General features: G+C 30.1%; 1 protein-coding gene across 5 annotated transcripts in view; it reads right to left on the bottom strand.

Annotated features, from left to right (window-relative positions):
* Positions 1-23,435, bottom strand: part of CSN1b (COP9 signalosome subunit 1b) — a 68,006-nt gene that overhangs the window by 31,007 nt on the left and 13,564 nt on the right. For 2 of the 5 annotated variants that reach the window (XM_075368900.1, XM_075368896.1), the window contains exons 2-6: positions 22,928-23,017; positions 16,738-16,919; positions 8,140-8,437; positions 6,918-6,995; positions 853-1,094 (exon numbers count right to left, since the gene is read on the bottom strand). In XM_075368900.1, coding sequence (XP_075225015.1) covers positions 853-1,094; positions 6,918-6,995; positions 8,140-8,437; positions 16,738-16,919; positions 22,928-23,017 — 890 coding nt within the window. The remainder of the gene's footprint in view (positions 1-852; positions 1,095-6,917; positions 6,996-8,139; positions 8,438-16,737; positions 16,920-22,927; positions 23,018-23,435) is intronic. The other 3 variants (XM_075368897.1, XM_075368899.1, XM_075368898.1) reach the window with 3 other exon arrangements.

The following is a 23,435-nucleotide window of genomic DNA, read 5'->3' as shown; positions in this document are numbered from 1 at the left end:
TCTTTCGTAACATTTTAAAAAGAAGGCAGAAACAGACCTCTCTTGATCGTTACCTTGTGAAGGTCTCGCGCAGTGAAAGTGAGGCCAAAAAGGCCCGACGTTAAAGTGATGATTAATAAACATTGTGTGTTATTAATATATTAATAAACATTATGTGCGTTATTACTCGTTTATTTATATACAAATTGTGTATATTATATGTAATTTAACTGTATTTTGGGTTAGTTTCATATCGCTAGAACGCATTAATATATATTACATTATTTTAAATGGGAAAAATTGCTTTGAGATACGATTTTTTTGCCATACGACGATGATCACAGAACGAATTAAATTCGTATCTCAAGGTACCACTGTATAATACTTTTCTCAACCAAATTTCTTCCCTGACAATGAATTCATATTACCAAATAATATCTTCTAGTTTAAGGTAAATAAATATCATTAATATATATTTTTTTTTTAATTTGTGAATAATAACAAATCTTAAACAATTTTATGTCTGTCCCTAAACTGTTACTTCAATGTCAAATATTTCTTTTTAGCTCTCTCTCCTCTTCTGCATGCAAAAATTAAGAACCAGTAAAGGCAAACATCATTCATTATATATCTTTCAGCAATGCAGCCTTCCTTTCCTAGTTGTATCTTCATATTGTAACAACAAGAAAAAGTACGAATTCTAATAGAAATCGTAAACAACTCTGTATTTTTCAGCATTTTAAACTCTCCCATTATTAAAACCTAAAACATTCCATTCTAATCTAAATTATAAAATATCTTTATATCAAGATAATGTTAAAAAACATAATATAAAAAGGAACACTAATTTTTATGTACATATTTTTTAATTACCTGCTAAAAATAACATTTTTCTGTAATTCAGCTCTATCAAAAGTAGCAAGAGCACAAAGTCCACCATACATGGCGACATTGCTAGGTGATATCAATTCAGGAAAATCACAGTGATCAAAATTAGCCTGTAAAAAATGTTTAGCGGCGGTTTTATATTTTTTTGTAGCGAGTTCAGCAAGGCCAGCAGCACATTTCAATCTCGTTAATATCGCTTGATTAGATTCCTTACCCTGAAAAAATGGCTAAGAAAAAATAAAACAAGAAATAATAGTACACACAGGCTAAGCAAAAAAATATAAATATGGAAATGTTATACAACTTTAAAAAAAATATAATACTTCCAATATACTGATTAATTTTAAAATAATTATCTATCTATCTAATAAGCCCAAGTAAACGTACTTTCATGAGCATGGGAATATACACATGTAAACATTTTTAATGTACTTTATCTTCTTCAGCAACCCTATTGAAATATAAGCTTAGCATAAACATAAATCTTTCTTCACTGACAATATATGTTTGTTTATTTTAACAGAAGAATTATATTTTAAATAATAAACTGTGTTATCTTTTATTTCAATGTCTAGCTTATGATTCAATAACAGATCTCAAATTTATCCTTTTGAAGTACAGCAGACACTCTTATAACTAAAATAACTATGGGAAGAGGGTTATTATTAATCTTGGTCGACTTCAAATACTGGAAACCAAGGATAATAGAGATCCTGGCTTTCTAAGACAATAAACTCTAATAAAATCACAAAGCACTCAAATTAATTAGAAATTAATAAGAAAATAAACAAATAAGAAAACTGACATGTTACACTTGATGAAAAATTTATAATTACTTTTAATAAGTCATACCTGTACACAATTCATTGATATGTTAAATAACTAAACAAATAAATATTTCTTCCATATTATTCTTTTGATTCTACTGATTTCTAAGATATTTTTCATGAAATTCATGTCATTTGCATGTCTATGTGATGTGCAAAAACTGGAATACATATTTTAAATGTTTATAAACAAAAGGATCATTCAAATATAACCAGAATTTGTTTATGTAGTTTTATTGGTATTAGATAAAATTACAAATAAATAATCTTATTTTTCTACCTAGTTTCCTTCAACAGAAATACCCACTGAATAGATCTCCTTCCTGATCCCCCTCATCAAAAAACAAGATGGCTGCCCCAACAAGCAATTGCACACAAAATGCTTTATTGCAGCATCCATGTTTGAATCTTTTTCCTCCTAAAAAACCAATGAATATTAGCATGTTTATCACAAGTCTGAGCTGTGTATGTAGCCAGGTGTTGTTGTGGAAGAGGACGTTGCAAATCAGTTGCCATCATCCAACAACTGGCAGTAGTATACCACATTTCTTTTGTTCATGAAGGAAATCTATCAGCAGCGCACCTTTTGAGTCTCAAAACACAGTTGCCAGAACTTTTCCATCTGACAAGCATTTCTAGGCCTTGATCATGCCCCCTCCATGCTTTTACTCCACTCCAAACTTGTTCTCTTGCTTTCGAGGATGTAATGGTAGACCGCTACATTGCAGGTCACAATACAGTCCAAAAATCCCTCTCCTTCTTCCACAAAGTGATTCAGAAGTCGCTGACAAATGTCTTTCTAAACATTTTTATGCACCTCAGTAAGAAAACATGAAACTCACCTCGCCAATATTTTGCTGTCTCCAAGAGCATCTAACAACATTGTATGCATACTTCTAACACTTATGCCTACCACTGATGCAATTTCAGCTACAGTTATGCGATAGTCATCTTCCACAAGATCATGAGCGGTCTGAATGTTGTCATATTTGACGAAGTACAATACTATACTTGCACATATGTATTTTAAAAAGAGCTACTTTATTATGACTAACAAACACCTACCAGCACAGACTCATCATCGAGTATACATAATCTGTATCAGAATCTCATAATCACTGATTGATCTGAGTGTTATTTTCTGCCCTTCCTAGCATTTTCAACATCTGCAGCTGATGCATTTCAAAGAACCCCCTTTCTCAAAACTACTTTTAGTACTGAGTTCGGATCGTTGAATATAGTGATGCTAAGCTTCTCTAACTTCCCATCACAACTGTCATGGCCTCTTCTACTTTGTCCCTCTTGCTCTAACAGTTATACAATTTCTTTATTTCAACAAATTTAGTGTTTCATCCCATCCAAATTAATTAATTAATAAACAGATCCTGTCGAATCTGTTCAATTACATCCTGTCCTTTTAATTTTAACATTAATGCTTACATATTTTCTAAAATATTTAATATTTTATTAATTTATTTAATATTTTATTTTTCCTGCATAATTTTAATCTTTTTACTCATTTTTAAATGATCTTACATGTTCATTTTACCTTGTTTTAAATTTTTGCTCCATTTGTTCTCTATATGTATATTGCATTACAATCGCATTTTATTTGGTGTACTCCATTTGAACAAGTAGGTAGGGAAGAGAGTAGAGTATTTCAAAATGCATAGTAACAATCATTGTAATAAGGATAAAATGTAAACATTAACTGATGATTATTAACGTCTATATATAAGTCCCTATGATGATGGTGATGAGGTAGTGTGAATACAAAGAAATTGATTAAGCAATTAAACAAATAGAAGAGGATGAAAATTTAATAATAATTGGAGATTGGAATGCAAGCATTGGAAAAGGCAAGGAAGGAAATATCGCAGGTGAATATGGGCTGGGCAAAAGGAATGAAAAAGGAGACCGACTTGTAGAGTTTTGCATGAAATATTGTTTAGTAATTAACAAAACCAACTTTAAAAATCATAATAGAAGAATATACACATGGAAAAAGCCAGGTGATACTGCAAGGTATCAGATTAAGCAAAGATTTAGAAACAACTTGTCGACTGCAAAGCATATCCAGGAGCAAACATTGATGGCGACCACAATTTAGTGATGATGAAATGTAGATTGGGCTTTAAAAACCTGAAGAAAAGGTGTCAGATAAATCAGTGGAATTTAGAGAAGCTTGAGGATGAGGAGGTAAAGAAGATTTTTGAGAAGGACATCGCAAGAGGTCTGAGTAAAAAAGATAAGGTAGAAAATGTAAAAGAACAGGAGAATGTTAAAAAGGAAATTCTTAAATCAGCAGAAGCGAACTTAGGCGGAATAAAGAGAACTGGTAAAAAAATGGAGCATACAGGAAAGTTAAGGAAAATTTTGTGGTACATAAATTAAAATCTAATAATCTGTTAAACAAAGATGGTACACCGATTTATAATACAAAAGGAAAGGTCAAAGGTAGATGGAATATACTGAAGAGTTATACGGAGGAAATGAATTAGAAAATGGTATTATAGAGGAAGAAGAGGAAGTTGAATAGGATGAAAGGGAAGAAACAATACTGAGATCTGAATTTAACAGAGAATTAAAAGATTTGAATGGCAGAAAGACTCCTACAATAAAACGGCATACCTGCAGAATTACTGCGCAGTTCAAGTGAGGAAGCAACAGATAGATTATACAAACTGGTGTGTAATATTTATGAAAAAGGGGAAGTTCAATTACACAAGAATGTTATAGTCATGATACCAAAGAAAGCAGGAGCAGATAAATGTGAAGAAAACAGAACAATTAGCTTAACTAATTGTGCATCAAAAATCTTAAATAGAAAGAATAGAATAGAAGAATAGAAAGAATTGAGAGGAGAGTGGAAGAAGTGTTAGAAGACCAACTTGGTTTCAGGAAAAGTATATGGACAAGGGAAGCAATTTTAGCGCTAATTAATAGTAGAAGGTAGATTAAAGAAAAACAAACCAACAAAAACAGCATTTATGGTCTTAGAAAAGGCATTTGATGATGTAGACTAGAATAAAATGTTCAGCATTTAAAAAAAATTAGGCTTCAAGTATAGAGATAATAGAACATTTGCTAACATTTACAGGAACCAAACAGCAACAGTAATAATTGAAAAACATAAGAAAGTAGCCGTAATAAAAAAGGGAGTCGGACAAGGATGTTCCCTATCCCTGTTACTTTTTAATCTTTACATAGAATGAACAGTTAATGATTTTAAAGAACACTTTAGATCCAGAGTAACAGTGCAAGGTAGAAAGATAAAGATGCTATGATTTGCTGATGATATAATAATAATTCTAGCTGAGAGTAAAAAAGATTTAAAAGAAACAATGAACGGCATGGATGAAGTCCTACGCAAGAACTACCATATGAAAATAAACAAGAACAAAATGAAAGTAATGAAATATAGTAGAAATAATGTAGATAAACCACTGAATACAAAAATAGGAAGAGCAAAGATTACAGAGGTAGAAGAATTTTGTTATTTGGGAAGTAGAATTACTAAAGATGGGTGAAACAGGAGCGATATAAAATGTCAAATAGCATAGGTGAAACAACCCTTTATTCAAAAATATAATTTGTTTACATGAAAAATTAATTTAAATGTCAGGAAAACATTTTAGAAAGTATATGTTTAGAGCATGGCTTTATATGGAAGTGAAACTTGGACCATCGGAGTACCTGAGAAGAAAGAATTAGAAGCTTTTGAAATGCGGTGCTATAGGAGAAAGTAAAAAATCAGATGGGTAGATAGTGACAAATGAAGGGGTGTTGTGGCAAATTGATAAAGAAAGAAGCACTTGGAAAAATATAGTTAAAAGAAGAAACATACTTTATAGGCCACATATTAAGGCATCCTAGAATAGTCACTTTAATATTGGACGGACAAATAAAAGGGAAAAATTGTGCAGGCAGGCAACATTTGGAATACGTAAAACAAATTTTTAGGGATGTAGGATGTAGGGGGTATACCGAAATGAAATGACTGGCACTAGATAGAGAATCTTGGAGAGCTGCATTAAACCAGTCAAAATGACTGAAGACAAAAAGAAAAAAACTCATTTTTTGTTGTAACTATTTTTATCTTCTACATCATTTATAAATTGATTCTTGATGACATTATTTTTGGTAAATGCTACATTTATGTTATATATTTTTTTAAAAATCCTTTAGTTTATATATTTCTTTTAGCATAAACATAAATTTTGCTCATTTTCATTTTTCTTCTTTTGGCCTATTGTTGTTCCTTTATGCTTTTTTGTATTTAGAAATAAGTTTCCTTGTTATTCCTTTTTCATAAACATTATTTGTTACTATTTGCAAGATAATATCTAGTTCCTTTTTTGTATTCCACTTTACTTAATGGTCAACATATGTTTCAATGTAGCTAATTTATGTTCCCATGGATGTTACATTTCGCATTTAAAATGTTATTATATGCTATACATTTCAAATTCTAGTTCTTCTGGTTTTCTTCTTATTTTCAGATCTAAAAAGTTTATTATTTATAATAGTGTTATTTATTTATAATAACATTATTATAAATAATAACACAAATAACAATAAAAAGTAATAATGTCATTATTTATAATTGTATAGCAGTGTTATTATTAGTGTATAACAGTGCTATTAATAATAGTGTTATTAACCTTAAAAAGTTTATTATTTAAGCTCTATCCAGCACAGGTAGAGCTTAAAACTGTTTTTTATTGCTTTTTGGACACTCCATAATGTATTTTTCACTACTAACTCTCTAAAATGACTTTAAAGGTAAATACATCAACAAAGTCCAGATCTGTGACAAGTACTTCATGACAATACTAAATGTAATGAATGAATCCAGTTGGCAGTTTCATTTCTTTTAAAAATTAGATATTAAACAGCTTCTGCTAGATTTATTTTGCATATTAGTACTTTGAAAAATGATAAATTTATACAATTTATATTGTATATGACTGTCAATAAGTTACTCTAAATGATAACCATGTATTGATATCTCCATTTGCTATATATATATATATATGACTGGCTTAATGGAATTTTCTATCATTTAAATGTCTCTACAGCTAACTTACCATGATTTAAATAAAGTTTAATTTGCAAAAAAAAAAAAAACAATTTATACATTAACTATAATTATTTTAAAGTGTAAATGTTTGGATTAGTGACTTTTTAACCATTTTTTTAATATAATAAATTAAGATTTACCTCGGCAAAATCAGGTGTTGCTTCAGCCTTGTTTACGTAACTAATAACATGAGACCAGTTTTGAAGATAAACACTAACCTTAAAAAAATAAAAGGATTTAAATAAATATTGAATATTAGTATAAAAATACAGTATATATTACTTACAGAGCGAGTCAAAAGTACGGAAATCTTGCTGCCATTTTGGGTACAATCATTGTATCAACTTTTTATTTACAACATTTTTCTTTTAAAGACCTTTAAAATAATGTATCACATTCTATATGGATGTTACCATATAGAATATCTGAGTTACAACCTCTGGGCTCCCCCCCCCCCCCCCAAGAAGAGGTTGAAATTCTATTTCTCATCAATAGGTAAAGTACCGATACCTTATCCTGAAACTTATAGTATTCTATCTGGAACAGTTTTTGATTTGAGGGTTTCTATACTTTTGACTCGCTCTATATATTATTAAAAGCTTGATAAAAATTAATAACAAGCATTATTAATTAATAACAAGTACTATGTAAAAAAAAATTCTACACTACTACTTTGTGTAACAGTAGCTGAATTTTTTTAATTGCTAAACAATCAATATAACTGATTTCTAGTTAATGAAATCAACAATCTATTAAAAAAATAAAATTTAAAACCATGTGATTTTGTACCAATAAAGTTTCAGTGGCAGCAAAATCTCAGGAGTGTTTTAAATAAAAAATTTGGCTAATTCAAATAGGTAAATAAAAAAAGAATATATATATATATATATATACTTTTTTTTTGCATATATCTATTACTTACAACTTCCTTAAATTTAATTTTGCTTTCACATTCAATTAAATTTCCCTCTAGTTAAAAATAGAGCTTTTCACAAGCACAATGTTCCTGGTAACAGCAATAACATTCCTGAGAAACAGTAGTGAAAAATACTGTACATTACAATATGATTTGTCAATTTTCTTTTGTTCTACAGCAAATTTCCTATAAATTGGCTTTAATAGTCTCCAATGCAGATTAAAGAAAGCTGTTATTTCTAGGAATCAGTCCTTAAATTTGTATGTCCATACTTTTGAAGCCGATAGGTCTCCATGTTAAAAGAAATACACAATTACATAAAGATTTCTTATGTGCAATCAAGTATAAACAGGAAATGGTGCACGAGTTCATATATATTTTATGTTAAAAATAAAATTATACAACATAAACTGATTATTACAATAAAAAATTATAAAGAATCTTACTTTTATCACATTAAGACACATGTTAACAACATGTTTTCCACTAGTGCAGTAGTCTCTTGCTCTAGAATAACACTTTAAAGCATTTGATAAATCACCGCAATCTAGATGATGATCACCGAGGTCATCATTACCTCGTCTAATGCTTTCTTTAATAGAATTGCTCTTATAATTTTTTAAATCCGTATCAAGTTTTTCTAATTTAAGAGCGGCTTTCTTATTTCTTGTTTCAACCCAAACTAGATCAAGAGTAGGTACATCCTGTGTTCCTCCGATGGCCACATCAGGCAAAGAAACACTACTGTAACAAAAATTGACAAAAAATCAAAATTCATAATAATTACAGACAGTGCTAATTATTTTACTCGCAACAAATTTATTTAATAAAAATATAACATTTTTAAAACTTAAGTAATATATTTATTAAATTTTGTTCAGTTTATACTTTTAGAAGTTTATAGTTGAAAAAACACTTTACCTAACAAGTAACATGACAAAAACAGACACACCCATTATTCAGTTGACTACCAGAAGTTTTAGAAAATTACTTTACGGTAGTAAGAGAACTTTATAATAATTCCATTCACTCACCTATCTGCTTATAACTACTTAACTTCAAGAGGTTATTTTAGGGGCTAGTATAAAATAAATATATATATATGTGTGTGTATAAATCACAGCATATATATTACAACATTATAGAGCAATTCCGATATTTCTGATAAAATTAAAAAACACTAGTTAAAACATTTTCTAGAAGATTGTCCAGAACTGCTTGCAAATGTGTCTTGATGTCTTCTACAGCATCAAAGTAACAAATGTTCAGATTAAGTTTCATTTTAAAGAAAAGATAAAGTCATACAGAGTTATCTCAGAAGAGTAACAAGGCAAAAGGTGTGTTATGCTGTTTCTGTAAAAAAAAACTGCGTTGTTTTGTAAGAGAAGTGAGCAAGCATGTTGAAATATTGCAATTTTCCACTGTTCTGGACTTTTCCTTCCACATCTTTCAAGAATCCAAAACGCTGCAATAAAAGTCAAATTCCTCTATAATACTGAAGTTCTCAAGTTTAAACAGTATGAGGAGCAGTGACCCAAAAATAAACTCCCGGAAAAGATCTGTTCATCTTTGATGATCATCTCAATATTGTTCAAGAGCGCACAGCATTTTATCGTGCCCCTTGGTTGGCTTACTGTACACTACATTTACCTAAGGGAGACATCCTTTTCACTATAACAGCATAAACTTTGATTAAACTTGCAATTAATATTGCAATGCTACTTTGGGAAAGATAAACAAACGCCATGTATCATTTATGCTTCCTGATAAAACTTGTCTGCGTCAAATTTGCACAGCAAAGTTTATACAATAAACTACTTGCAGCAACTGACTGAACAAAAATGTTGAAACCTATTCAAGCACCATAAAGAGATAAAAACTAATGTGTTACATGATGAGAGTTTTTGGGTTCTCATACAAAAAATTATTTCATTGTTAAAACCGATAAGCATTCTTGTTCTAGAAGGCAACACACATAACTCAAAAAGTACATGGTATTTTAAAGAATTTAGCAAAAGATTTTATTGGTATTTTACCAAACGGTATCCTCTCAAGTGTGGAAAAAACAATTTACAAAAAGATTTTCATGAAAGAACGAAGACATTTCACAGCTGATTTATTGAACCCAGCCTACCAGGGGTTAAACTACAAGGCCAAGGAGTTAATCGACCAATTAGCCAAAAAAATGACCATGACTGAGAAATCTGTTATGGCAGAACAAGATACAGGAGCAAAAAACATATGTGATTTTCTGTGGTGGTCAATAGAAAGCATTCCCCCATAGAGTGGTAGAGAGGATTAGTATGCAGTACTGACGTAAGTAGCTAGTCGTATTTTATCAGTGGCAACTGAGAGAAGCTTCCACCGTTTCGGTTTTAACCACAATAAAAAAGAAACCGCCTAACAATAGAAACGGCTGAGAAAATCAAATTTATAGCCTACAATTATCAACTAAAGATCCCGATTGTGTTTCTAACAGAACTTCAAAAGCCACTACATTGCAATGGCCACCTTTTAAAAAAAAAGTGAAGAAGAAGGAAGTAGTGAGGAGGAGGAGAAGGAAGATGTTGATGAAGAAACCACAGAAAGCGAACAGTAAATTTTTGAATTTGTAATTAGTGTTAATATAGTGCACTAATTATAGTTATTAAACCAATTTGTACATCTTTTTAATTTTAAATATGAAGATTAGAGTAAAACCTTAGTTACATTATATTTAGGCTAGTACAAATGTGCCCTTTACAACTCAGCAGCAGGGGCATGCAGTGGTAAAAATGTGTATTTGTATCTTTCAAAAGAAAGGCAAGTGTGAATTATAAATTCCCAATAAAAGTAATTAATTCCTAAGTAAGTAATTAGTTACAAAATTCACCTGCAGCATTATCCTTAGAGATTGAGAATGAAAAGAAAAGCCATTAGCTATTACCACATCATGGCCCTACAATCATCACTTATCAGATAATACAAAAAATTCAAGGAAATGAGCCTTTTTCAACCTCCTTGAGCTTTCAACTGAAGAAATAAATATAAACTATAGGACGGCTATAAAGGCATCCTATACCTAACACATTTGTTTTAATAAGCTAATGGAGAGAACAGAGACCAGTATGATCACCAGAATAATGTAGGTTCCAATAAGACAGATCTTCCACTCTTAATCACCGCTCTCTTCCAATATTTTGTAGTCTCTCATACGGAGAAATTATTTTACATGGCTTGGCAAATAAGTGTATTGAACACTTAGAAGAAGTGGAATGTAGGTTGCATTACAGTGGTCTTTTTCCAAAGCCCTTAGCAAACAACATATTCATGTTTGAATCTAGGACAGCAATTTCAAGACAATTCTTTGGAGAGTGAAGTTTCTCAGGTATTAAGCAATATGCCAAATAATAGTAAAAATACACTTGCTACATGTAATTTATAATAGCAATAAATAACATTATGAATTAAATGCAAAAACCTATAATATGTTTAGTAAAAACATTTGTTCAATTTATGTAATGTTCTGTGTTTGGCTGGATGTTTACTTCAAAACTTAATACATTCCTTAGAAGAATAGATGAAAACTATGGGTTCAAATTTTCAGTTACTAAAACTTGTAGATGCTTTTCTCATTTAGGAATATGTGAAACCAAAAAATCACTTTTTGAATCAAGAAGCCCAGTATCACTAACATAACATTGTTAGGTCTTCATTTTGATTAATGTAAAATGCAGATTAAGTGGAATATAACAATTTGCGACAAAGATCAAACACGTATACTTAAATTCTACCACGACTAATGAGGTCTCAGCTAGAGTACAGCCTACTGTTTAATCCTCAACCAATAATTATAATAATAAACATTCCTTAAGAGTATTTGTGAAAAAATACTGTTTAAAAAATATTTCTCCATTTTGCTACTAGTGTCTTTTTATTCAGACCTACTACTAAGATTTTTAGTAGAAATTAGTGGTTCTTTTCTCTGGCTCTGTGAGATCAAATTACAACGATTAAGGCCTATAAATGTTGAATAAAGATACAAACTTCTGACTGCATTTTTATTCAACGTGAATAAATATTGGTAAAATTAACACATATAATATCATAAGAATATGATTCTGTACATAAGAGTAGACCTTATTCTATAATTATGTCTTGACAATTCTGCTGGTATATGAAGCTAATGTATATTGGCTAGCTTTATCACGAACTACCCAATATGTTTGTTATTCATCAATGCTTTTCCCTCTTTAGAATCTGCTGACATTACATAACTTAAAATTAGCTTTCTTCAAGAAAATTGATAGGTAATCACCAGATATTCCAACAGAAGTTTTCAAACCTTCTGTATCAAGTGAATCAGAAACAATGCTTTACATTACAACTCTTAAGTGTGGATGTTCCACAGGGTATGAGATCACATTGCTCAGAGAGCTTACATCTTACTTCCACCTCCTGAAAGTCATATATTTACTACTGTGCTTTAAACCATATAGCTTTGGGTCTGGTTACTGATCAATGGCACCTAGTTCTTGAGTGCTCCGATTCACTAAATATACTACAAGCAACTACAGGTATATGTAAGATGCATTTAATTAATTCAGACAATCAGGTATTTGTTTCCTTTTTAGAATAACCATGCCAGTTTCAACCGGATTTTAATCCACATAGGAATTCCAGGCAATATATAAATTGATCTCCTTTCAAGGAAGTCTGCACTCAACTGACACACAAAATCCATTCTGATATGTGCAGCATGAAATAAAAGCTGAAGGAAGTTTGGCAGAGTCTGTGATCAGCCATATTTAATAACAAAAAATCAAATGTACTGTATTACATGAAAGTGATTAGTTACATACAATGCAACTGCTATGAGAAAGTTGTCACTTGTCAATTGCCCAAAGGAGAAACCAGATTAAGGCATGAATCTGGTTTCTAATCAAGTACAAGCTAGTACATCTCTTGGATAACTGCAATGAACAGTGGTTCATCACATTTTCAATGAATATGTATGTTATGCAGTTCAAAGCAAACATTAATTTTTTTCCCCTGGGTGCAGAACAAAGTGTCATTATTAGCATGTGGACACAAAATTACTACAGTAAACATTTAGCAAACAACATCAAACTTATTAAAAATTTAGGTAACCGCACTATAAAATAATTCAAATGAACAATTAAAACCAGACTTAAAAATTAAATAATACTATTATAAAATAAACAATTAAAACCAGACTTAAAAATTAAATAACACTATTATAAAATGAACAATTAAAACACACAATATCATAATGCGAATATTCCTCAAACAGTACAGAATAGTTGTAAAGTGCTTATGGTGTATGCTAAATGCAAAATAAAACCACAATGAAATACAATATTAAAAATCTAAATAAAACAATAAAATTACCATCTGCCTTATGCCAAATGGCACAAATAGATGAAACATGCTATAGTAATAATAAAATATTTGATTATAAATGGACGGCCTTAAGAAATCATAAAACAATTTATATCATCTCATTGTTCCCTAAGATACTTCGGATGTTGGGCTAACATCCAAAGTTTAAACTTCCGACGCAATGCCGCATAACAGACACATTCTAAGAGGATGTGGTATAGCATTAGTTGGCATTCGCAGCAAATACAAACAAGTGCATGGGTCTGAGTCAAGAGATTTCCATGATCGAGTCTAGTGGCCCTGTTCACAAACAGCAAATAAAATCTCTTCTCGACAATTATTCCTGCGTGAAGAGCTCAATGGTGACACAGTGTTATTAACTAATGAAGTTCATCGTTGATGGTAGCATTCCATTCATTCTAACACTAATTACGAACCACCCTCTTCAGAAAGCAGACAAGATCAAAACAACATGATAAGTGAAAGGAGGATGGAAATAAGACTCTTTTGTCACATTATCAGTGCTCATTGCCTGAAATTCTAATATGACTAGGGATCCAGCAGAAGCTCACAGTTGTGCACGAAGTCATTTCAGGGATAACAGTCAGTATATCACAAACAATAGGATATCTGGAGTACATGCCATTAATCTCCTGCTAGGCACTCACGAAATCTGAACATTACATATTGGAATAATGGACTGTATATTTAAAGCCTTGTTAATAGCATAGAGCTTTGTGATGAAAACACTGGTGATGCTGTGAAGGCCAAACATCATATATGTTCTATCGCCAATCACAAAAAAACAACTAATAGAACCAACATATATGGAGTTGTTTGTATAAACTATTAACACCAAGATTCATGTTATTTATGATATTAAAAACTTTTTCTCATAAGATAGCCAGTATCTTGTACTTTTTTTGATATTGACAAAGACTAAAGCAATAATTTACGAGAGACAGCCACCAAGAGGGGTAATAACACTGAATAAGCAGGAGGTACTAGAGCTAATTGTATATTTATAGAACAGAAAAGAAGGTGAGCTCTGATGCCTAGCAGGGCAATAAATCTTCTGCCATTCCTCATATCGATTGATTGGAGATCATGAAGTCAAAGGAAGGATGATTTGGTTGTGCTTTAATGCAAGCTACATAGGGGCAGATCAATTGGTTTCATCTATTCCAAAGGATGGCTCATTGTCCACAAGTAGACTTACCATGAAGCTTGAAAAAAAATGTCGTAGCAAGGCAGATAAATGAATGCATCAAGCATTCTAAGAGCAGTGGCCTGAGTGGACAAATAAGCCACGTAGCCATAGTCCAAGCAGGAATGAACCAGAGCTCGGTAGAAACACAATACACATACTCGATCAGCTTCCCAATGAATATTAGATAGAATTCTCAGTATGTTTTACAGGCTGAAGATTTTACTTTCAGATCCTTTAAATGTGTTACCAATGTTAGTCATTGGTCAAACCACAATCTTAAAAATTTAATCCGCATGCATGGTTAAATTGGTTTACAATGTAAATACAGCTGAAGGTCGAAATGTTCCCTCAACCAGGAAAAGCAAATGTATTTCATTTTCTAGAGGGAAAACGTGAATTCAGTTGTTTTACATCACAATTCTTAATGGGTTATTGTGTTTTGAAGCAGCCTTTCATCAGTAGCTAAAGTTCTAGATGCAACATAAATTGAAAAAGCATTTACAAATAACAAACACATAATGTATGGGTTTTTGCATACAGTTTGTTATACTATTTATTGCTACAGCAGACAAGGTACACTTAGGATACTTCCCTGTGGTATTCAGTTTTCTAGCATAAAATTTTTGAATACAGTCATTTGAATTTGAAAGGACAAACTACTGAGGAAACCCACAATAAATGCAAGGAGAGTCCCTTATATACTCTATTTATGTAGTGTATTGGAACTCCTCTTCTCCTCCAAGCCAAGACAACCACATGATCGACAGACCTTGTTAGATAGATCTACCTTGGCAAAAGTCACATTGTTCAGGGGCAATTAGGATATCTCTCAAAGTACCACGCTAAACGATGGTTAGCGTTCATTCTATCACCTTGCACACAGTACTGGTAAAGGAGATAGGACAGTAACTTGAAGGGCACAATTTATCTTTACCAGGTTTCAATATGGGATTACCAATGCTTGTGACCAAAAAATAATGAAACCTGGTCAGAGAAAATTTTATTATAGATAGACAAAAGATATAATAATGCAATATCCGGGCGGTGAAATAAAATACTGAGCTTGATATCATCATATCCAGAGGAAGTGCCACGGAAATTATTGAAGACACAGCTTAGCTTATTAAATGAAAAGGGAATGTTTAATTCATTTTGTGAGTCTTAAATAAATTTGCAAAATGAGCTACTACAAATTTCTCACTAACTTTCATTATTTATAATTTGTTTGTAGTTCCTATTTTTAAATAAAACAACCTACATTTAATTTTTGTTATTTATTTTCTGATTTTCATTTATATATTGTTTTGCTGTTTATAGACAGAGTGATATTAATTAATATTATGTACTCATATATGTAAATTTAATTACTAATAAAATAAAAATATGATTATAAGTTTTTTTTGCTCGTCAAAAAATCTAAGCTGAAAGTCTGCCGGTCCCTGTATATTTTTCTATAATTTCACCAGTCCACCATAAAAAAAAGAAGGCTGAGAAACACTGATGTAGTACATGTATACAGTGTAAAGAGTTAAGCAGCCTGTGTGAAGTAGGAACAAAAGCAATAATTGAAAGAGGAACAAAAACTGAGTATAATAGAATAAAATAAGGCTGAAATGAATAAATCATTTAAGTTTTAAAAAACTGCTCAATTATTACTCTTGTGGATTTTAACATTTGTTACAAATTTAGGATGGAAATACTTTACATACTAATTTTTCATTAGAACTTTATTTATTTTACTACTCTTTTATTAATCTTTTGTCTATTGTCTATTTTTCTCATTAATGGATGCTTTTTCATACAACTTGGACAACAGTTCTTCCACACAGTAACTTTTTCCTTTGTTTTCCTTTGCATTAGATGTTGCTGATAAAAAAAAAACAAAAAAAAGAAATACCAGGAGGATGCACATTCTTAGCAAATGATATTACAAAACATAAGTATGCACACTTTGTGCCCTTCAAACCTCCTACACTTCCCAACCTCTGTGGTGCAAGTGGTAGAGCATCTCAGCCTTTCATCCGGTAGTCCTGGGTTTGAATCCTGCTCAGGCATGGCATTTTCACACACGCTACAAATCATTCATCTCATCTCCTGAAGCAATATCTAACGGTGGTTACAGAAAAAAACCTCCTGCAATTTCTTTGACTTGATGAATGTAAACTTTTTAATGGTAATCACTATTACTTTATTTCTAAATCATAATCTAAAAATTTCATGATCTCTGAAAATTCCAGAGATGAAGTTTGAAACTTCATTAACTACTTTTTGAAGCTCATGGCCCACAAACCCTGTGGCTGCTTTTGCACTAGAGACAAAAAAACAAGGAATAAACTTCTGCACCAATGCAAAGCATTAAGTTACAGGTTCATTTATTAGCACTTATAATCTAATCAATTAAATAGAATAAATACTGCAGTATGTTTTAATTAAAAATATATATATATATTACCTCATAGCATCCTGCAGTTTTTTATGCAACTGCTGGTACAAATTAACATTAAAGGTCATCATTACATAAGTGATAGCCATCTTTAATGCTTCAATCCTTAATGAAGGACAATGATCAGCTATATACATTAATCTATAAAGACGAGCTAATCCTGTATAACTATTGGCATATGCTTCCAAATCCTGGAAATTAAGTAAATAAATAATACATATATGGTAAGAGATTACAGACAAAAAGTTTCTTTAATGTATACCCACTCCCAGATAACACTAAAATGCATTTGTAGCCTGGTTTCAATTTCTGCATAAAAGTAATAAAGTAAAATATTTTCTAAAATTATTCAAGATGTTGTAATCCTTTTGATATAACAATTTATATTAAACAGTATGAAATTCATACAAACCAACTAAACTACACTGAAGACTGTATATATTTAAAGTTATTCGATAAAGCAGTGCTTTTCAATAAAATATTAAAATACTTGCAACTGTTTTTTTCCTTCACATGTATTCACAAGGTTACAAGACAACTAACTTCTGGATTATGGATGATAAAATGAAAATGATTATAAACAAACAATCTTCAACCAAATATACAAGGCAAGTGTCATTAAGTACAGTCGCTACGATATAGGGAGACTGAAAGTAAGGCTGCATAAAATTTTCAATTATTTGTTTGTCTGTGGGAAAAACAAAGGTCAGATAACATTACAGAAAAAAATTTGCATTACTTCTTAAAATAAATTAAGAGAGAAATATAAAAAATAAATATGGTTACAGTTTATTCTGCAAAATCAGAAATAAATTTTATGATTTATATCATTTTTATATATAACATTTCTTAAAGTAAAAAAATAATTACATTAAACAATCGCTAATTTTGCCTTACAAATTGGTATTTATATAAATGAAATATTATATTCTTTTTAAGCTTAAAGGCAATAAGAATTTAAAAATTCCTTAACTGGCCACAACTCAAAGCAAAGTTTCTGCACATTTACTTAGTTAATTTTTTTATGGAAAGGGTAATAGAACAATGAAATGAGGCTTTAACATCCATACATAAATATATATATTTATTTTAGTTATTTTATTAGATCAACCAAATTACACAATAAATAAAGTAGGATGACTCACCTTATTCCACTATATATGGAGAAGCGCTTTCGCAATTTACTTGCATCATCAGCTACATTACATAATCATCTCAAATTACATTATAAAGTTCATAAAATATAATAACACATCCTGCATTTATTTATTTTATTTAAACTTTAAAACACATTTTATTCAGTTAAATTAAAAATTAAAAACAAAATTTTAAAATATGAAATATTAATTAAAAAAAGTAAAATTGTAAAAATATGATGTCAAAGCATAAAATCAAATTCAAATTTAAAATTCAAATAATTTTAAGTAAAGCAATTATGCATGTTGTCCATTAAACTGAACTTACTTTACATTACTGATTGTAATATATTAAATTATACATCACCATCAAAATAAATGGTTGTGCCATCTACTGCAGCTTTCAATATATATAATTATAATATATATTATATTTTGAAAGCTGCAGTAGATGATGGCATTACATTATGAAGTTTGTAATGTAATTTGAGATGAATATATAATGCAGCTGATGATGCAAGTAAATCATGAAAGCGCTCCTACATATATAGTGGAGTAAGGTAAGTCATTCTACTATATTTATTCTGTACTTTGGTTGATCTAATAAAATATATATATTTGTATACAGTATAGAGAAGTATGATTCTTAAAAGAAATTATTTTAAAAAAAAATATATATATATATATGTATATATTTTATATTATATTAATCTGATCAACCCAAGTAAAGAATAATAAAATAAAATAGGATGACACCTACCTTATTCCATAATTCAAGAAAGAGCACTTTTGTGAGCCCTCGCATCATCAGTTGCTCTATAAATTTTTCAAATCATTCGAACCAAACTCCACATAAAAATTTTAATTAAAAATCTTAAACTATACAGAAGATTTAAAATTGTTAAAAGATCTTTTACCAAATTAAAGTCGCAAAAGAAATTAAAACTAAAAATTTTTAAATTTAAACATTTAAAGAAATTAAAATTAAAATTGAAAATTGCATATATATAAAAAAAATATGAAATCAATTTATATAATTAAATTAAAAACAATAATAAAAACAAAATAGAAATCCATGTGGACTAGCTAGCGAAAGTTATCTGACTGTACAGACCTGAAGTATTATGAATTATCAATGTCTAAAGAAGTGCTGCTATCGACAGCAGCTTTTATGATTGCGTCATCCTCATACACTGTATGTAGGTTGATCAAATTAAATTTACTTTTATATTTATATATATAAAATCTTTCTAAAATCTGAAAAACCCAATTATTTGTATTAATATTGTATTTATTAATTTCCAGTATTTCTTAATTTGTATGAATATTGGATATTGTGCATAATTAATAAAATGATCATAAACATTACAGAAACCCAATTTTTTACTTTTATAACAAAAGTGTTCATCAAATCTAGTTTTAAAGGATCTAGTGGTCTTACCTTTATAAATATGTCACAATATATAAATATTGCACTTTATTTTATAAATACCACAAAAATTGTGTAAACCATATAAAGCAGTATGTGTATTATTTTTAAACTGTGTAAATTTAAACTTTGTACTTAAATTTTAAACTGTGTATGTATATTATTTTTTACTTAGAATCAAAATGAATTTAGATTATAAATATAACATTAAGAATGGATACGAACTTGTAAATAAATTAAAGACTTAAAAATTGGGGATAACACCAGGGTGGTTAGTTATGATATTAGTAACATGTACCCTAGCATACCCGTAGATGAAACAATCAACATAATAAAAAGTAAATTAATACAAAATCTTTAAGACCCTTTATTTATAGATAATATTATTGTTATTACAAATATTTGCCAACAGAATTTTTTAAGTTTGATGATAAATTTTACAAAATACCTTACCAATGGGCTTTTCATTGTCAGCCATCATAAGTGAGATTTTTTTACAGTTTTGAAAGTAAAATTGTTAATAGCATTACTTATGTTCATGATATTTTACTCTGGACTAGGTATCTGATGATATTTTTGTAGTTTATAATTCTGTTATACATAATTAACATTTAATAATTTTGAACAAGTTAATTCTTACCATAATGAATTGAAATTTACTTTTGAAATTGATAAAATAGTAGAATAAATTACTTAGATGTTGGTATCGAAAGAGATAATAGAAATAAAAATAATCAATTCATACCTTCAGTATGTAGGAAACCCACAACCAACAAAACCACCATACACAGATATTCAAATCATCCATGGTTACACTAAGTTAATACATATACGAACATGGTTATAAGAGCAATCAATTACACAAAGTATAATGGAAATAATAATAAATTAAATAAAGAAAAATATTATAAAACAAATTGCTAAATATAATGGTTATAATCTTTAGTAGATAATATATACAACAAAAAAAATGTCAAAAATTAACAATAATTCATATTTAATACCAATAAGTAACACACAGAAAACTGACAATGTATATTTAAAATATGTATATACTGATAATATTGTGGAAAACATAAGGGTTTATGATAAAAATTTATTTAAACCTGCATACAAGTTTAATAAAACATTTTAAAAATAATACACGAACTGCTTCAAATGGTTTACACAATTTGTGAGGTATTCATAAAATAAAGTGCAATGATTGTGACCATATTTATAAAGATAAAACCTCTATATTTATAAAGGTAAAAACTAAATTTGATGAACATTTTAGATATTTTAAAAGTAAAAGACTGGGTTTCTCTAATGTTTCTGATCACCTTATTGATAATACAAATTCAATATCCAACATTCATACAAATTTAGAAATACTGGAAATTAAGAAATACAATATTAATACAAATAATAGGGTTTTTCAGATTTTAGAAAGATTTTATATATATAAATGTAAAAGTAAATTTAATTTGATCAACCTACATACAGGTACGAGGATGACACAATCATAAAAGCTGCTGTAGATAGCAGTACTTCTTTAGACATTGATAATTCATAATACTTCAATTCTGTAGTCACATAACTTTCGCTAGCTAGTCCACATGGATTTCTATTTTGTTTTTATTATTGTTTTTAATTTTGACTTTAATTTAATTTTATAAAACGATTTCATATTTTTTTTATATATATGCAATTTTTAATTTAAAAAAAATTTTTGAATTTAAAAATTTTTAGTTTTAATTTCATTTGTGATTTTAATTTGGTAAAAGATCTTTTAACAATTTTAAATCTTATATATAGTTTCGGATTTTTAATTTCAATTTTAATGTGTAATTTGGTATAAATGATTTGAATAATTATACAGAGCAACTGGCGATGCGGGGGACTCGCAAAAGCACTCTTTCTTGAATTATGGAATAAGGAAAGTGTCAACCTATTTTATTTTAGTATTCTGTACTTGGGTTGATCAGATTAATATACGAGGGACATTCAATAATTAAAGAGACAAATTGATGAAGAAATGAAACAGTTTGAATGAGGAGTTTTGCACTTTCATGACTTAGGTTGTCATCACTGGGATGAGCTGAGAACAGCTGATGGATAATAATTGTTTTGTTTATAATCTCAATACCACATTTAACGATGGTGTGTCCGCTTGAAGTTTCCACATTAGTTGAATGTTCAGTGATTCGTTTTTTTTCTTTCTGAAGTTGAAAAACCGGCTATAATATTTTCTCGAATGATTTTACAATATGGTGAAAGTTGTATCAACTGCGGAAATTTTTATAAGTGGGTAGAACAGTTCAAAAACAGTCAAACCTCAGTGACTGTCGAGCAAAGTCCTGGCTGGCCAGTTGAAGTGTCAACTTCTTCGCTTGAAACCTGCACTGACGACATTATTCGAGAAGAGCGACGTATTACAGTTGAACATATAGCAAAAACAGTTGCAGTAGGTGTTGGCATAGTTCATAACGGTATTAGTAACAAGCTTAAGTACAGCAAAACAAGTGCAAGGTCGATCCCAAAAAAGTTAACGCAACAACACAAAGAAACAAGACTCAAAGTGTGAACAGACTTGAAAGAACACTATGAAAGGGAAGGTGACCCTTTTCTAAACGAGATTTTAACATGTGATTAAAATTGAGTTCACCATTTTGAACTAAAGTCCAAAGACAAAGTGTGGAATGGACCACACACCAGTTCACCTGTCCAAAAGAAATTCAGAACGCAAGCGCATCAGCGGGAAAAGTCATGTTGACCGTCTTTTGTGATTATTTGAAAAATCAGCATACAATAAATAGTGTCTACTACTCAGACATGCTAATGAAAAAAGTAAAGCCAGCAATGAGGGAAAAACATAGTGGGTCTCAAAGATAAGGCGTGATATTCCAATATGACAATGCTCGCCTTAACACCGCCCAGCCGACCCAAGAAACCACTGGAAAAATGGTTTGGGAGATACTACCACATTCTTCCTACAGTCCAGATTTGGGTCCCTTGGATTTTCATTTGTTTGGTCCACTCAAGGAGGCATTACATGTTAAAACGTTCAGCAACAACAAGGAGGTCAAAGAATTTGTAGGAAAGTGGCTCATACAACAAGACAAAGACTTCTTTGCATCAGATATAAAAAAACTAGTTCATCGTTGGGACAAGTGTATTAATACTGGTAGGGATTATGTTGAGAAGTAGTAAAAGTCTCATTTTGTAAAAATAAACAATTTTTTTTCCGCATCAATTTGTCTCTTTAATTATTGAATGTCCCTCATAATTTATATAATGCAGAGGAATATGATTCTCAAAAGGATCAATTTTAGAAGAAAAAAAATCTGGACTGTAGTGTATTGAAGATTTCCTAGAGTTAAAAAATAAGTGAATCCCTGATGCACTTCAGCCTGTAATGGCTGATATACTTGTCAGATATCAATGTAAAAGTACAAGTAAAAATTAATTAATGTACTCCCAAGATTATTTGTTATTATTATTAATTACATTAACATTATTTGTAATAACATTAAGATTATTATTTACAAAAGCAATTGATAACAATAAAGATGAATAGCTATTATATTAAGCAAACAAGATAGATGATACAGAAAGTAGAAAGAAGAATAACAATGTTAAATGGGTATCTGACCAAAGTTGGATTTTCAACCAGATATGGATCTTCTTCAGTGTTATCATTGTCTTCTGGTGGGATGTCTACCTGCATTGGCTCAGCTGCATTCTGTAATTACAAAAAAAGTAAAAATAATTTTCATTTACTTGCATAAATATCACTACTACTTCTTTTATAAATACATTTTGGAAACTGTAAAACTTTATATGACAAGCTACAAATAATTTTTTCTCATTATCTTCAGCACAACATGAACAATCACAGAAAATAATAGAGTATTGTTCAAGTAAATAAATATCAGCTATTACTCTTTAAAATACTGACATCACTAACAGCAGAGTGGAGGGAATACTGCACCATGACAGAATATCATAGGTCTCAAGAAGTCATTCACTGCACCAGTGAATGACTTCACTGAGTCATGACTGCACTGAGCACTGAATGTGGATCGGTTGCTGCACCAGCAACCGATCCACATTCAGTGCTCAGTTCTGTAAATCAACTGAGCTTTCTAAACTTTGATGAG

This window comes from Lycorma delicatula, chromosome 6 (assembly GCF_047948215.1).
Source record: "Lycorma delicatula isolate Av1 chromosome 6, ASM4794821v1, whole genome shotgun sequence".
Lineage (NCBI taxonomy): Eukaryota > Metazoa > Arthropoda > Insecta > Hemiptera > Fulgoridae > Lycorma > Lycorma delicatula.
The sequence above is the reverse complement of the archived record's forward strand: the minus strand, read 5'-3'. Positions and strand labels throughout refer to the sequence as shown.